The sequence below is a fragment of the Macrotis lagotis genome, chromosome 4 (genome assembly GCF_037893015.1).
Source record: "Macrotis lagotis isolate mMagLag1 chromosome 4, bilby.v1.9.chrom.fasta, whole genome shotgun sequence".
In the NCBI taxonomy this organism is placed as follows: Eukaryota; Metazoa; Chordata; class Mammalia; order Peramelemorphia; family Peramelidae; genus Macrotis; species Macrotis lagotis.
This window is the reverse complement of record NC_133661.1, coordinates 142,756,885-142,782,527: the sequence shown is the minus strand read 5'-3', so window position 1 is coordinate 142,782,527 and position 25,643 is coordinate 142,756,885. Positions and strand designations below refer to the sequence as shown.

The 25,643-nt window shown below is 35.0% G+C and overlaps 1 protein-coding gene across 4 annotated transcripts in view; it reads left to right on the top strand.

The window, feature by feature from the left end:
- The window catches only part of PCSK6 (proprotein convertase subtilisin/kexin type 6), a 280,328-nt gene that overhangs the window by 170,632 nt on the left and 84,053 nt on the right, over window positions 1–25,643 (top strand). For all 4 annotated transcript variants that reach the window (XM_074234241.1, XM_074234240.1, XM_074234239.1 and 1 more), the window contains one exon: window positions 19,548–19,736. In XM_074234241.1, the coding sequence (XP_074090342.1) occupies window positions 19,548–19,736 (189 nt within the window). The remainder of the gene's footprint in view (window positions 1–19,547; window positions 19,737–25,643) is intronic.

Below are 25,643 nucleotides of genomic sequence, written 5' to 3'. Positions count from 1 at the left end.
TACAAGGTAATTTTGGAGGAAGGTATCAGCAATTGGGGGGGGGGGGGACAAGAAAGTCTTCCAGTATGAACTGCAGAGAAGACTTTGTGAAGTGGAGATCAGAGGGGAGGAAGGAAAGGAAGCAAACATTTTTATATCGCCTTTTATGTGTGACCCTGTGATAATTGCTTTTTTAAAAAAATTTATTTTCTTAAGGAAATGAGGTTAAGAGACTTGCCCAGGGTCATACAACCAGGCAATTATTAAATGTCTGAGGCCAAATTTGAACTCAAGTCCTCCTGACTCCAGGGCCCTGTTCTATCCACTGTGCCACTCTAACCACTGTGCTTTTTACAAATACTTCATAAAAACTCTGTGAAGTAAATATTATCTTTGTCTTTACAGTTTTACAGTTGAAGAAACAGCTAAATGAAGGTGAAATAGCTGACCCAGGGTCACACCAGTATTAAACATCCACAGTTGGATTTGAATTTAAGTCTTCCCGACTCCTGCCCCAGGACTCTATTCTCTGTGCCACATAGCTGCTCATGGGAAGAAGTTGTGCATTAGAATGACTGGGGCAGCAATGACACAGAGATAGGAATTAGAATATCCTATGTGAAAAACAAAGCAGGCTAATATGGGTGACTTGCAAAATGTCAAAAGGAAGAGGTGAATAATGAGGTGGGGAAGATTGATAGGGGCAAAATTTTCAAAGTTAAATGGAGGAGGGGAAACTGTGTGATATTGGAAGTGAATATTATAGAAAGTCAGAATTGAAAACTAAGAGATGACATTCTCCTCTGGGGTGACAACAGAACTGAAGATGAGGAAGTCACACATACTATGACTTGTGAATAGTAATGAGATTGGTCTGTTTGGAAGTAATGGTTAGAGTTGAGATATAATAAGAAAGAAGCTAAATAGGAAGACGGAGCCATATTTTAATTATCAAGAGAAGGAATTTGAATCTGATATTAGGTCAATGGTTAACAATGTTTTTGGTCTCAAGATCTTTTTACCCTCCAAAATATTATTGAGGACTGTCCCCTTATACACCGAGAGCTTTTGTTTGTGTGGGTTTTATCTATCAGTATTTTCAATGTTAGAAATTACAATGCAGAGGCCGCTAAGTGGCGCAATGGGTACAGCACTGGCCCCAAAGTCAGGAGGACCTGAGTTCAAATTCAGCCTCAATTAATAATTGCCTAGGGCAATTGACCTTGGGCAAGTCACTTAACCCCATTGCCTTAAATAAATAAAGAAATTTAAATGCCTTAATATTATTATAAAAATTGTTATGACCTCAAGTATTTCCTGAAAGGCTCCCTAGACTTTTAAATTGAGATCCGTTGGTTAGGTAATATAGAGTAACAACATGTATTCACTCACTCAAGTAAAAGACACAGGGAATAGAACACTGAACCTGAATTCAAATCCGTCCTTAGGCATTTTACTTTTTAGCTTTGTGACATTGGGCAAGTTACTTACCTTCCATCTCCTCAATTCCTTCTTCAGTAAAATGAAAATAATAATAGTACCTAAGCCATAGTTTTGGAGAGGATAAAATGAGATGATATTTGTAAACCATTTTGCATATCTTAAAGTACTCCATAAATGCTAGCTTTTGTAATGATTAATTGTTATTGCTCAACAAGTATTCATTAACCACTATGTTAAGTACTGGAGATCCAGATGAAAGCACACTGTTCCTTCCTTTAAGGAACTAACATGTAAACTAGAGGGACATGGTACATACAAAATAAAAGTGAACTGACAAGAAAGAAGGACACAAAAAACTGGGTGATCAAGAAAGGCCTCCTGTAGAAGGTGTCACTTGAGCAGAGCCTTGAAAAGAGCTCTGGGTTCATTTCTGGAAAAAATCAGAGGTTATCTCTGTGGAGCCTAGTCTGTCCCTCCTGAGGCACTTGCATCACCGACTGCATCTTGGGCATCTTAAGTCAGATGTCCTATAAGCATCTCAAACTTCAAATGACCAAGACAGACATGTTCCCCCCTCCCATACTTCTCCCTTTTCTTGAGCTTTCCTATTACTGTCAAGGGAATCAATAGCCTCTCAGTTACTGAGGCTGCAACTATGGTGTCATCCTTAACTCTCTATTCTTATTCCAGTTATCTAAATGTGCTGCCATATTTTTCAATTATTGCCTTCCCTACATCTCTTATACCTGCCCCTTTGTCCATTCATACAGCCTTTACCGTAGATCAGGCCCTCATCACCTCTCTTCTGGGTTATTGTAATAGTCACAGCCAGCAAGTGTCTGAGGCTGGATTTGAACTCAGATCTTCCTGATTCTATCCACTTGGTTACCTAGGTGAATGAATGAATGTTGTTACTCTATATTGCAATTTTTTAAAGTATATATCTAAACATTACAATCCTTTCCTCTTCACCAAATTCTTAAAATTCCCTATTACCTTGTAGATCATATATGAACTACTTTTTGGCATTCAAAGCTCTTCTTTTCCCTCCCTACCTTCCCATTCTTTTTACACATTAGTTCATGTGTGATTCAGTTACACTTACCTACTTGGTTTTCCTTGCAAATAAATTTCTCACCTTCATGCCTTTGCACTGGCTTCCTCCTTTTAGCTTCCATAACTTTCTCCAAGACTTATCTAAAAGCCTACCTTTTGTCAAAGGCCTCTCCTAGTCCCCCTCAACTTCCAGAGGATTCCCCTGTGAAACTGCCTTTCATCTGTTCTGTATATATATATCTAGTATATAACTGTCTATTTACATGTCTCCCACATTAGATTAGAGTTCTTTGAGGTCTGGGACTATTTTTACCTTTCTTAGTATCCCCAGGACTCAACACAAGGCTTCACACATAGAAATCATTTAATATTTGTAGACTAAGTGATTAACTAAATTTTGTAGATGGGGGAATGAAAACTAGACCAGTTTGGTAAAAATGTGTAAAATATGTAAGGATGAATAACATGAAATAAATATGGAAAGAAAAGCTGGAGTCTGATTGTGATGGACCTCAAATGCCACATGGAGGAGTTAGCATTTTATCCTAGAAACAAATGAGAACCATTGGAATTTCTTGAATAGGGTAAAGGTTGTAGGAAAAATAGAAGAGAGTAGAATCACAAAAGCCTACAGACAAAACAAAATATCCAGGAGGAGGGAGTAATCAACAGTGTCAAATGCTGTCTAGATAATAATAATTGTCCTTCAATTAGAAGAAGACCGTGCCAACAATATTTATGGTAGAATGACTTGCACATTATGTTTATTATAGTGAGGGATATGTTATACAAAGACATCTTTGTCACTTGGTTCTTTAGAATCTTTTCACCCTATAGACTGATTTGATAGGGAATAGGACTAATGATGATGGTCTGGATGCTATAGGAGTCCTTGGCCCCTGAGTATGATTTTTCCTCCCATATTAGCAAGGTACCACAATGTTCCAGCAATGTTGGTTACAACAGCATGGTTAATCCAAACCTGTCCCTCAATAGACTAGTTATCAGTGTAACCTTTGCTCTTAGACCTTCAACCATACTACTTACAGAACCCAACAACTTTAGTTTCCTGGAAGCCGCCCATTGGGTTATGGGAATAACACTGCCAGATCACTAGTTGGCATTATTTTTGGTCAGAACTATAATTGGTATCTGATCGTCTTTATATGTCTGATTTTCATTCTTGATTAATGAAAACATTCTTGGCAGATGCTTTTGCTCTGGTCTGTCTTGTGTCATTACAAGAATTTCACCTCTAATGACACAATATGAATGCCTGTGGCTGTCTCTCTTAATGATGGTCTAGTTGCAAAATGCAACAAAATAGAAGTGGGGGTCTGCTTTGAGCAGGCCTAATTTTTTCAAATGCTGCCAAGATATGAAGAAGATTAATGATTGAGAAAAAGATATCAGCATTAGCAGTTATGATATCATTGACTGACATAGATGGAGCAGTTTTTGTCGAAAAAAGGGATCAGAAAATTGAATTGTACTGAGAAGTGAATGAAAGGAGAAATATATATGAGTATGCCTACTAGAAGCTTAACTATGAAAGTGAGGTAATATTTGGATAATAGGTTGAGGAGAATGATAAAGTCAAGTGAAGGGTTTTTTTTTTTTTTAAGGATCAGACATACCTAAGCTTGATTGTGAATAGCAAGGAAGGAGTCAGTGGACAGAATGTAGATTAGAGAAAGAAATTTGATAATGGGGGGTGGAGTTCCTGGATAGATGGAATGAGATGGGATTCAAGGTAACAAGTATTGGGTAGGTTAACTGGAGTAAAGGAGAAGCTAATGGAAGATAATATCAAAGGAGTCTAAGATATAAAATTGGAGAGAAGGAAAAGAAAAAAGTTTTGGTCAACCAGTTGTTTCATATAGGATAAGAATGAATTCTAAAATTACCATTTAGTAATGAGATTAGTTAACATAAGTTTATGATAGGTCTACTTGGCATGGTTGGGTGACTTCTTCATTCAGCATCACATGAATAGGATCAGAGAAAGTAGATGGTGGTGGTAACCCTAAAGGTTGAAGATCAGATCCAATAGGAAAAGGGAGAAAACATTTTTTTTTCAAAATTTAAACAGTGTATATAGATGAATTGATTTATACTAGCATCAAGATTGAGATAGGAAGAGAAATGAGTCAAAGAAGGAATAATGACCAAGGATAGCACTAAAGGATTGAATGACTCTCTCCCAAGACAAGAATAAGAAGAACTTTAAAAGTGAGAAACAGGAAAAATAAGAAATTATGGTGAGATGAATTTTAGGCTTCATAGGAGATGAAACTTCCATAAGATGATGGTGAGATCAAGGATTATGTATTACAGCAGTCCTCAACTTGTGAACAGAGCAATGGGATATATCTGGAGCCCCATTCTGAAGTGACAATAGTTTTTTGTTTCAAAGTTCAAATGATCTATTATCTTATAGAGATGTTGTGGTATAGGGAAGTACCTTCTCTTTTGCTGACTCAGAGCATTAATGTTATTAGTGGGCAGGATTATATACCCATCACTCTATCTGCCTGCTCATTGATGTTACCAGAGTGGGAGAGATGTTCCGGTGTTCCTAATTCAAACTTGGAATACATTTTCCAAGTTTTTTGGGAAAAATACATTACAAGTTCAAAGAACTGATTTTCAAATAAAATTTGTAATATAACCTGTTTGTAAGTTAGAACTGCTTATATTGTAATTTAGTTATGTGATTTATTCCACCTCCCCTACTAGGATATAAGCTTCTATAGAATGATGTTGTCTTGGTCTTAGACCAATCAGCTCTATTGGACCTGATTAAACAGGCTTGGATGATTGTGGAAAATCAACACAATAGATAATCTATTTGAAGATAATCCAGAGTCAACTGTAGTTTTAGCCACCACCAACAAAAAAATTATCACTTTTTATCCATGAATGGAGCTTTGTATATATAGTACCATATAAGAGCTCAACAAATAAAAACCAGAATAGTATGTGAAGTAAATCACTACATCTTATCTCTTTATATGTCTCATCTCAAGAAAAGATAAACACTCCCAGTAATATCCTAAAAGAAAACTGACTTAATATAAATGCAAATTGTACAAACTTGATTGTTTAATTAATCTTGCCTATCAATTCAGATTAATGGATAAAATCGTTTTACAAAGCAAACAAAAAACCCCTTTTTAAAGACCAAGAATGTAATTAGTTTATTTCCAAAACAAAGTTCTGCTAATCAGAGAAAATGTTATTGAATAAGTAATGTGAAATAGAAATTTATAACTATACAAATTCCTAAAACAATGTATCTGCTATAGCTACTAATTATAATCTTATAAGAGGTACTAGTCTCATTTTTTAAAGTAGTTTTTTTCCTAGCCCCCAAATCTGAAGGTATCAAAGCCTTCAGTTGTCACAATGTGCTTTCAAAAATTATTTTACATTGTCACATTTTTGAGAATACTTCTACTTTAATGTAGTAAAAGCTTCCTAGATTTATCATGATTCCTATTGATCATTCTTGTAATCTATCTTGGGTATTCCTTTATTGTATATCAATTGTATTATCAAGTTGTAGTTCAGTTAAAAAAAGAACTCAAATAATTTGAACCTTCAATCAAAATTTTCATCCTCTGCACTTTGTTTTTATGAGATATAAATCATAAGATAACAAGGTTGTGTTGAGGATTTGATAAAAAAAAACAATAAAAATATCGCAAAGGGCTCAGTATACTCATTTACCTCAGACTCCATTTCTTATAGATACTGCAAATACAGTTATATTGTAATAGAAAGAGGGCTGGATTTAAAACTCTGAAAAAATCAGGTTCTGACTTTGACTCCAGTATTAATTGGTTCTGTTATCTTGACAACATCATTTAGCCACTTTGAACCTGCTTCCTAATCTGTAAAATAAGCAAAATGAGTCTATACATATATGTATAAAGTATTTTATACTATAAATCTTTTAGCATGATCTCATGCAATCTCAGAATTGGAAGCAACTTTAGAGATCATTTAGTCTCATTCATAGATGAGTAGTAATGCTTCCTCTGATGGTGCCAACAAGTGAGGGAAGAACATCCAGCTCCTGTTTGAAGATTTCCAGGAGTGGGGAATTTACTATCTCCTGAGAAAGCCAATTCCACTTTTGGACAGCTCTGATTATTAGAAAACTTCTTTTTGGATTCAGGCAAAATCTACTTTGCAACAATTTCCACCAGTTGATTCCAATTCTACCCTATAGATCCAAACAGAATAAATCTAATTCTTCCTCCAAGGCTTTAAATCCTCTAACACAAAATAAAAACCAAAAACCCCAATCCTGATCTCCTGTGCCTAGGAGAAACTTTACCCTATATAATGATATGCATTATGATTGTTTAATAAGAGGAAAGTCAGAATTGGAAAGGTTAAACATTTTTTTTTTTGAAAAAGCCCATTTTTTAAAAGATAGCTCATTTCCTTTGTCTCATCCAAGCAAAATCATCCCAGTTTTAAAAAGAGAATCTAATGGTTTCCATTATCTTTAGCTTCATGCCACACTTTGGAATCATAGTCTTGGGCAAAAACCTGATTCTGTTTTTCTGTTCCTACCCATTGAAAGCAAGGAATGCAGAAAAGAAAATTTGATTTGTGAATAAAATGGTTGGTTAAGAAGATGGTGTCTGAGAAGGGATTTGGCATTCTGCACCACAGTTTAAAATACAAGAATTACTGTCTCTTGGCCAGATTTAGAGAACATTTAACAAAGAGTGGTAAGAATGTATTCATCTAGTCTCTTGCAAATCTAATGAAAAGGACTTTAAAAATATAAAGGAATGGGAGGAGAGGGGAGAGATCCATATATATATTCATAAAATTGGATGTGATAGAGAACAGCTACTGTAAAGGAGGAAAAACAGTAACTTAGTTGTTCAGAAATTCATAGGAGACAAAATTCAAGAAAGGCAAAAAGTAGTAAGATCCATGACTTCAGATGCCTATAACTATGCCTCAAGTTTAGATAATTAGAGATCCTAAAGTTTAGAACTAGAGATCCTAAACAGTCTTTTATGAAATCCATGATGAAAATATATATACATCTCATTCAAAAGTAAAAGGTGAGGGTGATGGAACAGCATTGTATCTTAAGAGAGCATACACTCTAGGAAATCCAGGGGGAAGGAGCATTTGAGTAAAGACAGTAGAAGCAAAACAGCAACAGTTTTGTCACTGGAACATAACATAATATGATACCTGTACAGGAAGAAAAGAGGAGAGAAATTTAGGAAATGGATCACAACCTTGTCAAAGAAGAACAAAATAGTAGTGATAGGACATTCTATTATGTGCACTTCTTTGAGCTGATAACGTCTTAATTTATCTTAATGATGATTTCATCCTTCAAAAGGTAGAGAAACCAATAAGAGAAAATATTTTTTAATCATAATTTTCATTAGCAGAGAAGACTCGTTCCTAGGATGGAAATGATAGTAATCTTAAATAGAAATCACCACTCTCTTCTACAGTTGATGTTAGGGAAGAAAAAAGCAGGCACAGTTTGATGTATACTCTAGATTTGAAAAGAGATATTTTTAAAGGGTTCAAAGAAAATTTAGGTGTATATGGGCCACTAGAGATTAAAATTCTTCAGGGGAAAGTCCATCACCAAGCAGGTGATGGAAAGTTCTTATGAATGAAATTCTGAATTCACAAAAAGAAACAATTCTGTGGAGAAGGAAAACGGGAGTTGCTTGAGGAGACCAATGTAGATGCAAAGAAAGTTCACTAAATTGTATTTTTTTAGGGTTTTTTTTTGTAAGGCAATGGGGTTAAGTGGTTTACCCAAGGCCACACAGCTAGGTAATTATTAAGTGTCTGAGGCCAGATTTGAACTCAGGTACTCCTGACTCCAGGGCTGTTGCTCTATCCACTGCACCACCTAGCCGCCCCTAAATTATATTTTTTAAAAAAAAGAAATCAAGAACATGTAACAAAAGATAAATACAAAAACGTATTCTGTAAAAATATTATCAGAAGTGCTAAAGCTATAATTGAGCTGAGGCTTTAAAGAAACAAAAACCCCAATAATGAAAAGTGTGGGGTTTTCCCCAAGCTGTTTTGAGGAAAGAGAAAAAGGAATCCAAGGACCATTGGGATAATGATAACTGACAATAAAGAGAAAGTATAACCACTTAGCTCTTATTTTTATTTTTTGATTTTTTTTTCTGCCAGGGAAAATAACCTTTATGTAGGAAGTGACAGAAAAAAATGGCTAATAGGGAATTGATAGTCAATTTAAGAAAGAGAAACAGACTAACTTTAAATGAATTCAAATCACCTGAATCATATAAATTATATCCAAGTATGCTAAAAATAACTGACAGGTGTGATTACTGACATTTAAAGATTTTATGTAAGATGAAAGATTTTTAAATTGCAGAGAACAGATGAGACACTATAGGATTGGAAGCTAACTGTCCTTTTTGTCCAAAACAATGAGAATAAGGTCTATAAACCAATGAGCTTGAATTTGATTCTTGGGCAAAATTTTAGAGCATATAATTTTTAAATAATTAAGTAACTTCTAGAAAAGGAAGTGGTAATTATAAAGAGCCAGCATGGCTCCATCTAAAACAGGTCATGCCAAGCTAACTTTTTTTTTTGACAGTTACTAAACTGGTAGAACAGGGTACAAATTGAATTTGCTTACACTTAAGCAAAACATTTGTTGAATTATATTCTTGCAGAAAAGATCAAGAGATGTTAGCTAAATGATAACATTATTAGATGAATTTGAAACTAGTTGAATGGCTGGACTCAAAAAAGCCTTTGTTAATGAACTCCAGTGGTTTGCCCCTAGGATCTAAGCTATTTAATATTTTTATCAATGATTCTAGATCAGGGCAGAAACATTCTGTGAAATAATGTGGTATGGCACTGCTGTGGCAACTGCAGGCAGGACTCAAAAATGCAATAAATCTAGAAGGTTTTAGAGGATGAATTAATTAAATCTTTAATCAAATATAGCAGGTGAATGAAGTTAGAAAATTCCAAATGGTCCTTGGCAGAAAATAGGTTCTCCACCCCTGTTCTAGATAAAGGCACCAATGGCATGCTTATCAAATAAAAACTGGGTATATTGTAGTAGAAACTTCTTTTTGTATATGTTGGCCTAGGTAACCACTGAGATGCCTTCCCACTCTGAAATTCTATGATTTTGTAAGATTTGGTCCATTATTTTACTCTGTGAAATTTTTTTTAGAGTCTTTTAACTCTCTTCCTCTAAGTTTCATGACATTTGCCAATTTGATAAATATGCCATATATGTGTGCCTTAGTTTAAATAACATATAAATGTTTAAATTGATCCTTTAGTTTACACTACATTGAGCCATTCAACCAGTTATAATACTATCTTACTTCAGCTTTCATTCAGTCTGATGAGCAATTTTGTCACAGGCCTTCTTAAATCCAGGTTTTCCAAGTCTTCTTTCCCTTGATTTATCAGACTAATAATAATGACAGAAAGGAAATGAGACTAGTCTGAGTATGCTCTGTCATTCATGGTAAGTTGATTAGTTACTGATACATCTACTTCAGTCTACTTATACAAATCCCACTTTTGTGGCTAGTAGTGATCATTATTTCTCCTTATAAATACTCTCATTCTTCCATAATTTTTTTCAGAAATTGAAGCAGTTGGAGCAATTGGTCTGTGATTTAAAATCTCCTTGTCTTTCCCTTTATTGGAAAACTGCACATTTGCTGATCAATCTTGTGAAAGTATTCCCATCTGTCATAGTTTTTCAAAAATCACCCCAAATTGCTCAGCAATCATATTTTCAATACTTATATTAGCTTGGATTGCAGTTCATCTAATCCTGGTAACTTGAATTCATGGGAGAAAGCTAAATTCTTCCCTTATCATTTCTTCATATTTTGGAGGTTTCAATATACTGTTAAAGAATATTTACTTCAGACATTTATGTTATTTAAACTAAGGATATTTGATATTCAAGGATTATTTGATTCCATCAGTTATGGTACTTCTTCCACCAAGGTAAATTTATAATCTCTCTATGTCTTGAAAGATGCTTGAGAGTTGCTGTGACTGTATTATCCTGTGGATGTCCTGGTGGTATGCCTTTGAATTTAGCCTGATTCATGGTTAAGAGACATGCAGTCAATTGTGAACTACATCATTATTTAAAATTTTCCATCTTGGTAAACAGAAATGCAATAAAAATGGATAGATTTTGCTTTCTTTCCATCATCCATTATCATCTATCTTTATTTTGATTTTTAATCTTCTTTTTGTTCCTGGCATTGTTTTGAGAAAGTAGTTTTGCTGTCCTTCATGTTTATAGCCAGTCATTCATGAAACATCTGATATTATTCTTATAGGCTACTTTTTTTATCCTCAGTTAATTGTCCTTGCTTCCATCTTCTGCTTGATCTTTGAAATTCTATATTAATCAATGAGGACTCTGTGTATCCACATGGATATCTTTGGATTATGTTCACTTTTCTTCCTTAATTGATATCATTTATTTATATCATGAGAATTTTGTTCTTCAAAATGTCCTCTCCATTTTTCGTCAAATTCCCCTAGAGAATTCTAGGCCATAGAATCTAACCTGTACTTCTATTATCTATTATGAATTTTTTAATAGAGTGATCACTTCCTCTCAAGGTTTCCATGATTTACTTTAGTAGTAAGTTTCTTCTTATTGACCAGAACCAGGTTTATCATTAGATAAAAAACTCATTAGCTGTTCTGCTTAACATAGGGAAAGTTCAAGCAGGTGCCCATGTAATTGAAATCTCCCAGTTCTACAATACTGTTTCCCTGCCAGATTTGTGATACATTTCTTGAACTTTTATCTACTTCATACCACAATTTTGCTTCTGATTTACTACCACCACAATGTTGTGTCTCCTTTTGTTGACCTTAGTCAAATTCTTTTCACATTTCTCCCCTCCATTTTATAGATTTTTTTGAGTAATAAAGTTTTTCAGTATACAGTTTCCAGTTTGGAAAGTTATTATATAGTCTTCTGACTACAGTACAGTATACAATTCTTTTTATGTAATAAATTCATTTTGAATAGGGTTGGTTCTTCCAAGGTCACACTCCAGTTATAAGTCCCATCCTAGTGGTACCTATGAAATCAAATTCATTGAGTTATAATCTATAAAATTTACCTTGTTTATTATTCATATTCTACATATTTATATATTGATATCTAGAGCCATTCGTTTTATTACTATTCCTCTATTTCTATTATTTTCTGTGAATTACAATTCCTTTCCATTGATATTTTTCATCTTATGTAATACCTGCTCTGAATTCTATTATAAAAGCTGGTGGATAAAGATGCAAGATTTTCGTTCTCTCCCTTCATTTTAAATTTAAAGCCCTTTTGTTCACCTCCATAACTATTCTGGCAAATACATTTTTTTATCAGCACTGATCAGTTTCCACACTCCATCTATTCAGGTCTTGGATCTTTGCTGACCCAGTGTCTCATAAGACATTTTTAAAAATAATAGCTTACATGTCAATATAAGTTATTACCATTAAGCTATTAATATTACTTCACAATACTATAAAATGAAAATTGCCCTTCTGAGAGTTCTAGGGCCCTAAAAGATACTCTTTCATCAAAGAATGATTAATTTATGTTCTGCAGTCTGTACTTACAAAGGTAAGAAAGAATAATAAATTATAGACAGATTTTAAACAATAAAGGAAAAAGTAAGTTAAGGATGGCCTGTAATTCTTTTGAATCCTTTGTGAAGGGCTTGAACAGAACATTCATTTGACAAATAGAAGGACAATAGAACTTCAGAGCTAGGTGGGACTTTATCCTTTTGCTTGTATTAGTTAATTTATGGATGAAGAAAATGAGATGGAAAGACTAAGTGACTTGCCTAGTTCATATAGCAGCTATTAGAGGAAAAGTCAGCACTAGAAGCCACACCTTGATTTTTCTATTCTTTCCTCTAAAACACACCAGAGTAACACCATATCCTTGAAGGTGCCAAGTTAAGGTAATATTGAGTGGCAGCAAATGAGAGTAGACAAATGTTAAGAGCTAGAAAGGGTCATAAAAGATCATAAAATAATAAATAGTTTGAACGAAAAAGAGAACTTAGAAATCATCTAGTTTAACATTCTCATTTTACAGAGGAGGAAACTGGGGACTAGAGAAATAAAGTAGCCTATTCAAGGTCCATTGACTCACCAGTTGTATGCTTCCCATATGCTTCCCTCATCTATCTGAATATATTGTTGTTTAAGCATAAAGGAATCTGGGATGCTGTGAATCTTTAGAGATTTTTCCCCTTTAAATTTAGAAGCATTGTATTTTTGACATTATAAATGTTTGCTTCTTAAGAAATAGAAGAAAGCACATTTATGGAAAATGGAAGTCCAAACCCAAACAGTAATTTACTAGTCTCCCAGTTTGGAAAGTTATTATATAGTCTTCTGACTACTTATTCTCTTCATTTGCAATTGGAAATAACCTGAAAACAGAAGAGAAGTTAAATTTGATATGAAATTAACTAGAGTATGAAAGGGATCAAACTCTGGCATTTAGTAGCAAAGGAAGAATTATTCCTATATTGCTTAAGATCCTTTTAAGAACAGTCAGCCTATTGATCTCTCTAGATCCACTAAGACAGGGTCATATGCAATAATTTTATACAGATTAGACAGGGAGAGGCATACTAGATTCAAAAATGTAAGCAACTTGAAGGAGTTAGAATTGATCATTCCTAAGTGGGGAATTCCCAAATGAAAAAAAAAAGCAGTTACAACTCTACCCTGATATAATATCAGGCATTAATATTACTAGCATCAAGAGATAGGCTACATAACCCACTGAGTTCCTTTTTTGCCCTTGATTCTTGTTTTATACACAAAGGGGGCCAGGGAGCTGTTTGTTGTTGTGTCCTTCCATCTCAAAGATGACCATGACATCAGGGAGATGATGCCATGACAAGCAAATGAACTGAACTTGAATGAGAGGAGATTGTATTAAGTCACCAGCCTCACTTTCTCCTCCAGACTAATCTGAGGCCAGTAGCTAGATATGAACCAGAACAACTGGAGATGGCCCTGGTTGCAAGAAAACCAGGGTTAAGTGACTTGCCCAAGGTCACACAGCTAGTATTGGTCAAGGATCTAAGACCAGATTTGAACTCAGGTCCTCCTAACTCCAGGGCCAAGTGCTCTATCCACTGTGCCACTTAGCTGCCCTGTTTGTACATAACACAAGGTACCTGGTTTTCTGTTCTCTCATGTTTTAGAGCTTCCTTCTAATTGAATTGCTTTTGTTAGGAAGGCAGAATCATTTCTCATCACTCACTAATGCCCCTTCAAAAGAATAAAGAGGATTAAAAATGATTGAATTATCCAGTTGTTTTAAATTAATGACTAAGTATAGCATAACTCATTGTTTGATGGGTTATGATGTAGTTTCTGATTTGAGCCTCTTCATTTTCCTTTTTTTCTTTTTGGTTAAAATGGACTATGACCTTTTTGATTCCAAGCAAGTGATGGTTGTTGATGTCTGTCCTTACCATTTACATGAGAAATATTTCTGACTTTGAGTCACTGAAGATAGCCCCAATAGCATAAAGTACTTCAAAGACTATTATTTTGGAGCTGTTTTATTTGCATAGTTGGTTTGACCTTCCACAGAAGTCCTACTTAGAAGTCTCATCATTGCTTGGAAATGAACCTAGATTCTTGAAGACTGATAATAAAATAAAAGCTCCCATAGACCCTAAAAATCAGAAAAACTGTAGTTCTTGAGCAAAGACCAAGGAAATGTCTTTTATCCAAAGACTAGATTAAATTAATTCAGGGAAGATCACCACTAGGATTGGAGCTCCAGAATGATTGGCATGGAAATATGGTGTTCAGATATAGAATCCAATAAGGTTCTTATATCCTCAGTCCCCAAATGTTGATATATTGTGTAGGGAGGTGAAAGTTTGGAGTATACCAGCCTCCATTTTGCTTTAGTACCAGTTCTCCTTATTTTTCCATAAATTGAGGCTTACCCCAAGGGTAAATCCATCCCACAAAAGATCTTCAACTGGACAAACTTCTCACAGACTCTGAGGATCCTGACTTCAGCATCCTTATAAACCACTCCCATTGACTTATAATCATGTTACATTACCTCTTACCCTCTGTTTCATACAACTTCTCACTGCATTAAGGCACTACTACTATAATTTCTTTGTTCAAAAATCCAAGTACTCCTTATTCCACTTTGCCACAAACACAAGAGGGCTGGTTCTGGCATTTCCATAGCAATTGCCAGCTTTGGGAGAACCTCTTGCTCTTCTTTTTTATTCCAATTATCAAATACAGACCATTTTTTGTTCCTTAGGTTTTCCATATATAAGCATCCTGTCTTTCAACTCAAACATTTCCAGAGACCAAAAATGTTGGTGATTACAGCATTTTGACAGAAACTAATGAACAATACAATACAAATTAATAGATTAAATGTGTATGTATAGTGTGAAATTACTGTCCTTATAGAAATTTGTGTCTTTAAGTTTTAATTATACATCTTTCTTATTATCCCAAGAAATTAGTGAAGCGACAGTCTCTTTGCCTTCTCAGTTCCATGATTTGACATTTTATATAAAAACGAACCTTCTCTAAAATCTAACTCTTTTGCCTCATCATGGGTGTGGAGGTGACCTTAGGCTCTCAAAGACTATGCCAGTGAAGGACAGATTTTGGCAAATTCTATCACGCTGGCTAGCTTTCAAATATTGGCCCAATCTGTTGTCTATTGTCCAAAGACCAACCTAGCTAAGCTTGGCAAGATGATGAATTTTATTTGGCTGCAGCAACTTGGAGAGGAAGGGCTGCAGTCTTCATTGGTGCAGAGAGTACCCATGCTGTTGAAATTTGAGAACTTTGGAAGTATTAAAGTAAGAATATCAACTAAAATTCTGAAATTAAGCATTGTAAATGTATTGTAACATAAGACTTTGTCCTGAGTCCACATAAGTGACAATATCTGTGTTTCTAAAACTAAATGGAGATTTTTAATTGTTCCCAACACATAGATAGTCTCATTTACCTAAGTTCATAAGTTTAGAGTTGGGAGGGAACCTTAAAGTTCTTCAAATCCAACTACTTTATCTTATAGATGAAGAGATTGAGATCTGAAGAGGTTAAGTGATTTGCCCACAATCACATAAGTATTAAATGCTAGAACTGGGGTTCAAACTCAGTTCCTCTGACTCTAAATTCCATATCTGTTTCATGATTTCATTCTACCTCTCTCATAAGGTTAATAAAACACTTAAAAAGATAACAATATTATCATAGAATTAGAATTGGAAGGAACTTTAGAGGTAATTGAGCCCAACCCCCTCTTTTTATAGATGAGGAAACTGAGCCTTAGGGAGCTGAAGTGGCTTGTTCAAGATCTTACAGGTAATAACTGTCTGAGGTGGTATTTGAACCTGGGTCCTCCTGACTAAGCCTAATGTTGTTTTTACCACAGATGGCTGCCTGTCTAATACATGTTGTACTCATTGCAATTGGTTGATTGTTCTTTCTTTAGAGATTAACATTAGTTGAATCTCTGTGGTTAGACATTAGTTATATTTATTCACTTTTTAGCCAGAAACTTTTGTTTTGCCTTGTTTGCTTATTTGTTTAAAGTTTCTAACTTGGAGTGGGAAATGGAAAATGAATCCCTTTTGAATCCCTTTAAAACATTCAATTTCACATCATCATCATTTGAATTCAAATAATGTGTCTGTGGGATAGTAAATATCACAAGAATTACCAGAATCTTTGGTCAGTCTTTAGTCATACAATTTCTGAGCCATATCAAGGCTTCTGTTTGTGCTTTAGTTTGGCACAGGGTGCTCTGCATTTGAAAAGTGTAAGAATTTGGGTATAAACTGCTTTATTGCCATGTTTTTAATAGAAACCATGATTCCAAATTTTCTGAAAATAATAGATTACAACTGCATGGTTGATTTTTTTCTTCTTCTTCATACCCTTCCTGACTGCTTCCCCCTCCCCACTTTTTTCCCTTAATATATGAAAAATTATTTACCTGTATTTGCACAACATATCAATGGGTTAAGAATATCTCAAAGCTCTTTCCAAGTCTGTTCTACATTGGCCATAGTGGGTACCACTCAACAACAAACAAAGGCAGTAAAACTTTGGAGGAGGCAATGAAAGGAGCTAGCATTTATCTCTAAATCAATTGGTGGTATATGCAAATCATGTTTTCAAATATTTACAGATTCTCAGAGGGAATTACATCACTGTTTATAACTATTTTGATTGTTTTTTATGACTAAGGCAAAATGGAGCCAAGCGATGTAATTCCTAAGAGCCGCTGAGCATATGCTTACAAACCTCCCAAGAGGGAAATCTGGGGTATAATAGGAAAACTGCTCCTTCTAATAAATTGTGCATTAACAACATGGTAGGGGAATTATTAATGTGATGGTGGGTGGTGGTTGTTTATATAGCAAAGAATGCAATCTTTCTTCATTTTCAAAATTGATTGTTAAAGATGCAGAAACTATGAAGATGTAAAAGAAATGTTCAGGCAGAATAAGTGGATTTGTGCCACAAGAATTTAGGTCTAGAATTTAGACTGAATTTAATTTTAAGCAGTTATTTTGTGTGGGAAATGCATTAGATAATGCACAATGGAAACAGTCTCATGTCATTGGTATTCTGGTCTACCCTTGGATTCTTGTTTGGATGTGAAAACTGCAATGAACTTATAGTGTTGATCAGTGGTGTCAAACTTAAATAGAAATTGGGACTACTAAACTGTGTATAAAGATCCTTACAGCTAGCTGAATATTAACTTAGAAAAACATATTAACATTTTCTATGTTCTATTGTATTTTTATTAATTTTATTAAATGTTTTTCAGCTAATTTAAATCTGGTACAGGCAACAATTAAGGGTGCTGAATGCCACAAGGCTGCCTTTGACATCTCTGATATAGATTACCTTTTCATTTTCCTAATAAGAGAGAAAAATAAGTCCAAGAAGATGAGGGTTTAGTCAGCTTTGGGGAAGGATGATTTCTTTATAGAAACTCCAGCCACCTGCTGATTCTTAGGTCATGAGAGAATAGTAAGGAACAGTATCAGCAAGTCTTTTGTCCTTTCTTTCCCCTCCCATCACAGTTTTTCTTTTTCTTTAGCATCTCCCATTTCTTGTACCTAAGCCATACATTTTTCAATGACAGACCCTATATTTCCAAAACCCAACCCTTACATGAGGCTTCTGGTGCATTTATGTCTTCATTACAAACCTTCTAGTAAGACATTCTGAAAAGTATGATCACCACTTAGAGATATCCTAGTGGGGCACACCCCTAGACAAGGAAATTGTTCTCAAACCACTAGACTTTCAAAAATAGAAACAATGATTGTATCATAATCCTATCATCTGTCAGCTAAAATATTATGCCTTAGGCTTATATTTGTAGAAGCTAAAGAGAAGGAGTAAATGCCTCAGAATTAAGTTGCACAACAGCAATATCTATTTGAACCTGTAAACAATTTGCCTTGCTCTCAATTCTCCTGGGTGACTGCCCTGCCCTGTGTCCTTTTTCCTTAATTCCTATTCCCCATACATAGCAGATTAGTGATACTTCAGAGGCTACTCCCCCTTCTTATTAAACTGACCAGACCCTTCAGATGGACACAGTTGATTCACGCAACATGATGAGAATTCAGGACACCACAAGACTACCCTGACTGTCACTATGATGAAGAGCCATTATCCTTCTTCCATACATTTAGGCAACTGTTTTCTTCACTCTGCCAGCAAAATGATGCTAACCCGCTTCCACTCTGCAGGCCTATCCTCATTGAAGCCTGGCTAAATGCTACCTCTCTTGAATGGGATCCACCAGTGTATTTTTTTAGCTTTTTCTTGTTTTAAAATTGTAATTTTTTTTCCAATTACATATAAAGATAGACTTCAACATTCATTTTTTGTAAGATTTCAAGTTCCACATTTTTTTAACCTTCCTCACCCCCCTCACCATGACAGCTATTAATCTGATATGGGTCATGCATGCACAATCATGTTTGACACAACAAAAGGGGAAAAACCATGAGAAAAAACACAAAACAAGTTTCAAAAAGTGAAAATAGCATGTCTTGGTCTGCATTCAGGAACCATAGTTCTCACTCTGGATGTCCACCAGTGCACCACTGTCTGTATTTTCTACACTGTGTTGGGATCATCCCTTTATTTCTTGTTGATGACATCTATAGGAAACTTCTAAAATTATATAGAGAGAAAACTTAATGTGCTGTTTCCTATAGTAGGGAAGTTCATAGTAGGTTACATCACTTTTTGCTTAGTTCCTTTTTTGTTGCTTGTTTCTGATATCTCTAAAATCATAAAATTAGGAAATGATAGAGAGAAAGCCTAAAAATGGTATTTCCCATAGTGTTATTCAAGGAGCCCATCACTTGGAAGTTCCCAGGACCAAAAAGCACATCAGTGGAAAAATCAATCAATCAATATATGTTAATCAATCAATCAACATTTATTAAGCTACTGGTGCTAGGCACTGTGCTAAACACCAAGGAGAAAAAAAAAGATACAAAAGAACTCTGATCTTGTCTTTTTTGTGGTGATGAAAAGGGTATGTGTTATGGATGCGAGAATACATTTTTTTAAATGGACACAATTTATTGCATTTAAGAAGATTGTTTTAACTGGCAGGTAATGAGTTAAGGAGTAGGTCCTGGGGAAAACTAATAGTATGGTATATAGGAATGATTTTGTTTAGTGGGGGAAAAAAGGAAACAAGTAAGAGTTTGGGGAATATTGTCAAAAAAATTTTTAAAAAGGTTGAGGGGCTGGTAGTGTAAATTGATTTATTTAAATTGAAATTAATAAAATACAAGAGAGCTCTTTAATAGAAAATAAGTGGAGATTGCTAATCTATTCATGTAAAGTGAATTCTCCATTATTTTCTCTGCCTCTCTCTCTCTCTCTCTCTCTCTCTCAATCTCCCTCTCCCTTTTCCTGTCCCTGTCTCCTAGGATTATTCCCATTGAGCAAACTCTTCGTACAACAGCCCTGACAAATGCATGTGCAGACCATTTTGACCAGCGAGTGGTTTTTCTAGAGCACGTTGTGGTCCGGATTTCTATCGCACACCCACGGCGAGGAGACCTTCAGATTCACCTGATATCTCCCTCAGGAACCAAGTCTCAACTTTTGGCAAGGAGGTAAAAATTCAAGCTGTACTGGTGAGGAGTGTGGTATCAGCCAGTATTTACAGCTGCAGTTTTGAGTACAGAATGTCCCTAAAAGAACTGTCACTTAGGACAAAAGGAGTAAAACTTCCACATGATTTCCAGTCTATCAAAAATTCTCACTGTCTTTTTTTCCCCCCCTAGCAACTAGAAGCATCCCTTTTATAGTCATATTTCAGGTGTTTATATCTGTTTCTATATATATTTCCATATATGTGTATGTGTGTAATGCATCCATGATTACAAATATATATTTCAATCTTTTAGTATATATCAAATGCCATTTATTTAAAAAGTACTGGAAACCTAGTCTATTTTTTAAAAATTCTTTCTTGGAAAATTTGCCAAGGGGGGGGTGAGAAGGGAATATTTTTAGTGGAAAAAAATATACAATAGTCTCTATGAGTTTAATTGCCCTTGAGATGTTCATTTAAAGTGATTTTTTTAAGCCATGTTCTTTTGGAATTTTAATTGAGAACCTCCATAGTCACATTTTATTTCTCTTCTTATCCAGCATTTAATTTAATTTTAGAGCTTGAATGTACTGGGAAGGTTTATTTTGGAGACTTTGTTTATCTTGGGGGTGAGAGGCCAGGTTTGCACTGAGGGCTTACTAGCACTACATTTTAGTGTGACACATGAGAAATTTCCCATTTTTAGGATTAAAAATAAGTCTTTGAGTGCTTTAGCTTAAACTGGATGCAGGTTAGTTTAGAAACTGTGGATCATCTCTGAAATTTAGAAACAACTGGAAATGTTTTGTTGCAACTGTGTGATATGTAAGTAGCTGGGAATGAATTCACTTCAGCTAATGTTTAGGTTGGGCAGAAGGGTGGGGGGGGAGGCTGTAGTGGAGGAAGAAGAGGAGAAACAAAAAGGGAAAGAGAGGTAAGTTAGGAAAAATGGAGACAGGGTCTGCAAGGAACAGGGGACATTGAACTGGTTTTGGAGTCAGAGGTCTTGTGTTCAAATACCAAGTCTGATAATTCCTTTCCTGTATGACTTTGGGCAGACCACTTAATCGGTGTAAGCCTTAGACCTTTTACACAACCTCAGGCCTATAAATGGGAGGTTTGTACTACATGGCCTTTGGGATCTCTTCCATCTAGTATGTGATCTTTTGAGAGGGAGGAAGAGAGATAGAAAATATAAGGATGAATAATCAAAGATATACCCCAGACTTTGCGACCATTAATAAAGGAGTATTGAATGTGACCAAGAAAAGAATCAGAATATTGTTATATAGGTAAGCAACCCATACAACCACCCTACTCTAACCCATCTCATATAGAAATCAGTTTAAGTCACTTAATTCACAAAGGAGAATGTATTCCTTTGAAGAATTAATAACATTGCACTTAACCATTTTTTTCCACAAATATAATGCCTTTTGCAAATATTGATTAGATTTCTAACCCATTGTCTGGAGAACACATGCTCCGAAATGTTTTTACAGAGGTGTCAATGATGCTGGGCCAATCTATTCACATTCATTCTCTGAGTCACATGCTACCCCCCCCTACACACACACACACACACACACACACACACACACACACACACACACACAGACATTTACAAAACAGCTGACTCCATTTAGGAATGGATATTGTTTAAAAAAAGAAAGAAAAAAGAAAAAGAGTAATGGATATTGTGGTTCTAGCACCCCTAGTTTTGTTAGCACATTCTTAAGTACTTGATGGAAGGCACGCCCATGACCTTTGGCCTCATTAGCTCTGTAAGCTAGCCAAATAAGTTAACCAGCCATGACATTCTAGAATAATGAGGCCATTTCTACAGGAAAGTTCCATTACACTGCTTCTGATTCTAAGATTTCTTCACAGAACTGAGTGTATGTTCTTAATATACAATGCTATCCTATTCCCCAATCCTCCCCAAAAGGCACGCGCACACACACACACACACACACACACACACACACACGCAGCTTCACAACTTATCTATTTTGTTTCTTTTCAGTAAATTATATCCTTCCAGAGAGTCACAGTTCAATCTTGGTTGTTAACTTCACAAACTCTGTGATGCTTATGAGATCAAATTAGCCTCCTTTTTGAAGGATCTTCGGTTTATCTTGATACATCTGTGCATAAATATTACTGAAACCTTATTTTTAGTGATTTCTCCTTTCTTGAATTTTGTCTCCTGCGAACTCCCAGGTTTCTTAAACTTCTTTTCTTCCTATATTTTAGCTATTCTTGTGGTATTTCAACTGAAGGATATACATATATGATCCCTTTTTTTCCTTTTCCTTTACCCCTAAAAGCCTCTTTGATTAGATTTTCAAGACTCCACACGAGTACAGTTTTGTGGAGTAGCTCTTGTTAGTAACCCTCCATCCTTTGCTAGAAAAATGACTGTTTCTATCTTAAAACCATCATCCAGAAACTGATAACCTCATTTTTTTATCTTCTTAGGCAGTCCTTCATTTCCTAAATCTGATTCTTTGTACTTTATCCCTTGTCTTCAGGGATCAACAGTGATGACATTATCTGTGCCCTTGTGGTCATCAAATACCTATCCAAAGCATCTAAAACACAAGTTCAGAACTCTGTCTTTCCTGTCACCCATGTTGAAACTCATATGTAATCCCTAATTTCTCACTCTGACAATCCCCATCTAGCTAAATCTTGTCATTTCTACTTCAACCATCTTTATATCTACTACCCTCCCTCTTCACATAGCTACTACTTTCTCAGACAGTTGTATTACCCCCTTGATTATCCCACTGTCTCAACTCTCTCCACATTCCAGTTGTTCTGTAAACTCCAGTGGCTCCCTATTCAAGAATCAATTAAAGCTTTTTACAACCTGCATTTCTAGCTTTGTTACAAATTATTCACATTCATACACATTCAATTCCAACCAAACTAGCTTGACTCCTTATCATGCATGATTCTCAGCTATCCCCTTGATTAGGAATTCATTCCCTCCTTGCCTCTATTTCTTAATTTTGTTGTTGTTGTTCAGTTTTTTCATAAGTGTTCAAGTCTTCATGTCCCCATTTAGAGCTTTCTTGGCCAAAATTCTGGCATGGTTTGCCATTTCTTTCCCCAACTCATTTTTACAAATAAAGAAACTGAAGCAAACAGGGTTAAGTTACTTGCTCAGGGTCATACAACTAATAATCTGGATTTGAACTCAGATCTTTCTAACTTCAAGTCCAGACCTCCATCCCCTGTGCCACCCAACTCCCCCACAAATGTACCTATATACATTTTGTATCTATACCTATGTCTTAACTACTTTGATTATGTCTTAAGAGAAAACATGGTTTCATTTTTTAGTCTTTTTATCCCCATCCAAATAATGCTGGAATAGAGTAAGCACTTAATAAATACTTAATTATTGATTAATTGATTGACTAATAATCTTTCACAATGCTTTCCAGATTCCTTCCAGCAATATCTTCCATGTCCATATGAATTTTGCAAAGTGGGTAGTTTTCATCCATTTTGATTAATCTTGAGAGGTTTTCCGTCACATTTTGGATACAAACTCTAAGAAAGCAATAGTGATCTATCTTATTGTCAGCAAGCAGACAAATAGCTGCCTCAGAATTCCTTAGCTGGAAGGTCACCCACCATTAGTCATAACCTTTCTTCTCTTCTTCCTCTGATGCTAGATAACCTCTCATCTGTGGATTTGCTTCATCATTCCTTGGAGAAAAAACAACTGCAACTTAATCTTTCTAGGCTTTAGTTTATCTGTAAACTTGAAGTGCTTAGGGTCAAATGATATTTCCCAAATCCTATTTTCCTTGTTACTTCAAAACTGATTCAAAGATCTGTGATTTCTTCAGGATGGGTACTCCTGCCACAGATAAGGAATTAAATCTTTCCATCACTGAGTAGATCAAATTTGAGAATTTCTGTGGATTAAAAAAAAAATCACCATCCTATAGTCTACCAGATTCTTTGAAGTGATGCTGAATCTAAGAAGATGAGTTGAAAAGTAGACATCTATAGAAAGACACTATTGTAAAAACATATAATAGTATAATCAAGGCCAAAGAGCATCCCATCCAATCGCAGAGTAGCCTTCCCAAATGATGCATAAAAAAAGAATTCTCCCAGCTCCACTACCTTTCCCTTTGCTTTTATATCCTCTCTCTTCTGTTTTTATTTCTTTCTATTTAATCCTTAGCATCACATTCTGATTCCTGACCTTGAGGCAATTATTATAAAATGAAAAAAAGGAATTGGATGTTCTCAGTTTTATTTTAAAATAGTTCATTTTTCTGGGAAGTACCACCTACTTTTGTAGCTCTGTAATAAATGTTGAGGCATTTTTCTTAAATGATCTGAGATTGTTGATCAGTCTTCTGAATCTTGAGAAGATTTTTTTTCCAAGGCAGATAGGATAATGCCAATTTTTTCCATCCTGGTTGGATTAATAGCTCTCTCTCCTATCTTTCATTTCTTGCTTAATTCTGCAGTTTCTTCAAACTGCCATTGAAAATAATTTGACAGTCCTTTCGGCATCTTGACAGTTCTAAAGATTATGCACTCATTCCACATTTCAATTATATTGGAACCAGTTCAGTAATATGTGAAAACAGGGATTCACTATGGCTGTTTCTTAGATGATAAGGAGTTAATTTCTTTTTTTATTATTCTAAGGCAAAAACTATATCTTCCCTCTGTTAATTATTTTCTAATTAATCCTGTATGGGGAGCAACTAGGTGGCACAATCAATAGAATGTCAGGTCTGGGATCAATAAAACTCATTTTCCTGAATTCAAATATGGCCTTAGAGACTCACTAGTTCATAGACTTATTACCTGAACAAGTCACTTAACCCTGTTTATCTCAGCTCCTCATCTGTAAATTGAGCTGGAGAAGGAAATAGCAAATCTCTTTAGTATCTTTGCCAAGAAAACACCAAATGGGGTCAGGTAGAATTGAATATAATTGAAACAACTGGACAACAACTAATTTATCCAGTATATAGCTTGCTTTGTGTATATTTGTTTGCATGTTGTTTCCACCAGTAAATTGTAAACTCCTTGAGGGCAGGGATTATCTTTTGCCTCCTTTGGTATTCCCTGCATTCAGACAGTGCCTTATTATATCATGGGTGCTAAACAAATGTTAATTATTAATTGATTTTTATTTTCTATGAAAAATCCAAATGAATACTTAACCAGAAGTCTATAGAATTTAATAATTCTGATTGTCCAGATTTTATATCCTCTGGATAATATAAATTTTATTTTTCAAAGGGACCTTGGAAAACAAGACCTTGAAGAAACATCTCACTATCAGGAAACTAGAGTTTTTTAGCCAAAGAAGAGAAGACTTAGGAATGATTCAGCATTATTTTTCAAAGAAAGTGAAGGCTAGTATTATATTTAGGATACTGTTCAGGTATCTTTCAAGAAAAAAAGAGGAAAGGATAAAAACTGAATGCACTGTACTTTTAAGGTTATATTTTCAGATGGCCTTTGTAACAGAAAAGAAGAAAATTAATTAATGGGTAAACATATTTTAAGTGTTTACATATACATATGCTAGGCACTATGGTAAACCACAGTGGGGAATTCAAAAAGAGGCAAAAAAGCAACTCCTGTCCATAAGGAGTTTACCAAAATAGTTGCCAAATTCTGGAATAGATTGTCATATAAAGCATTTTGTATTCTATAAAACTGTAAATGTGAGCTATTGATTATAATCACTGTTACCTCATTCTCTTTTTTGACAGAGTTAAGATAGAAATGGATGAGGACAAGTTGATAGTTCTATTATTCTTTTATATTTAGTATTTTGGGGATTAAAACAATAGCTTTTTTTATAATCGACTAAGGGTATTGGGATGTAAACTCATCTTGTTTTTCAGTTGTTCATTTGTTTTTCAGTAGT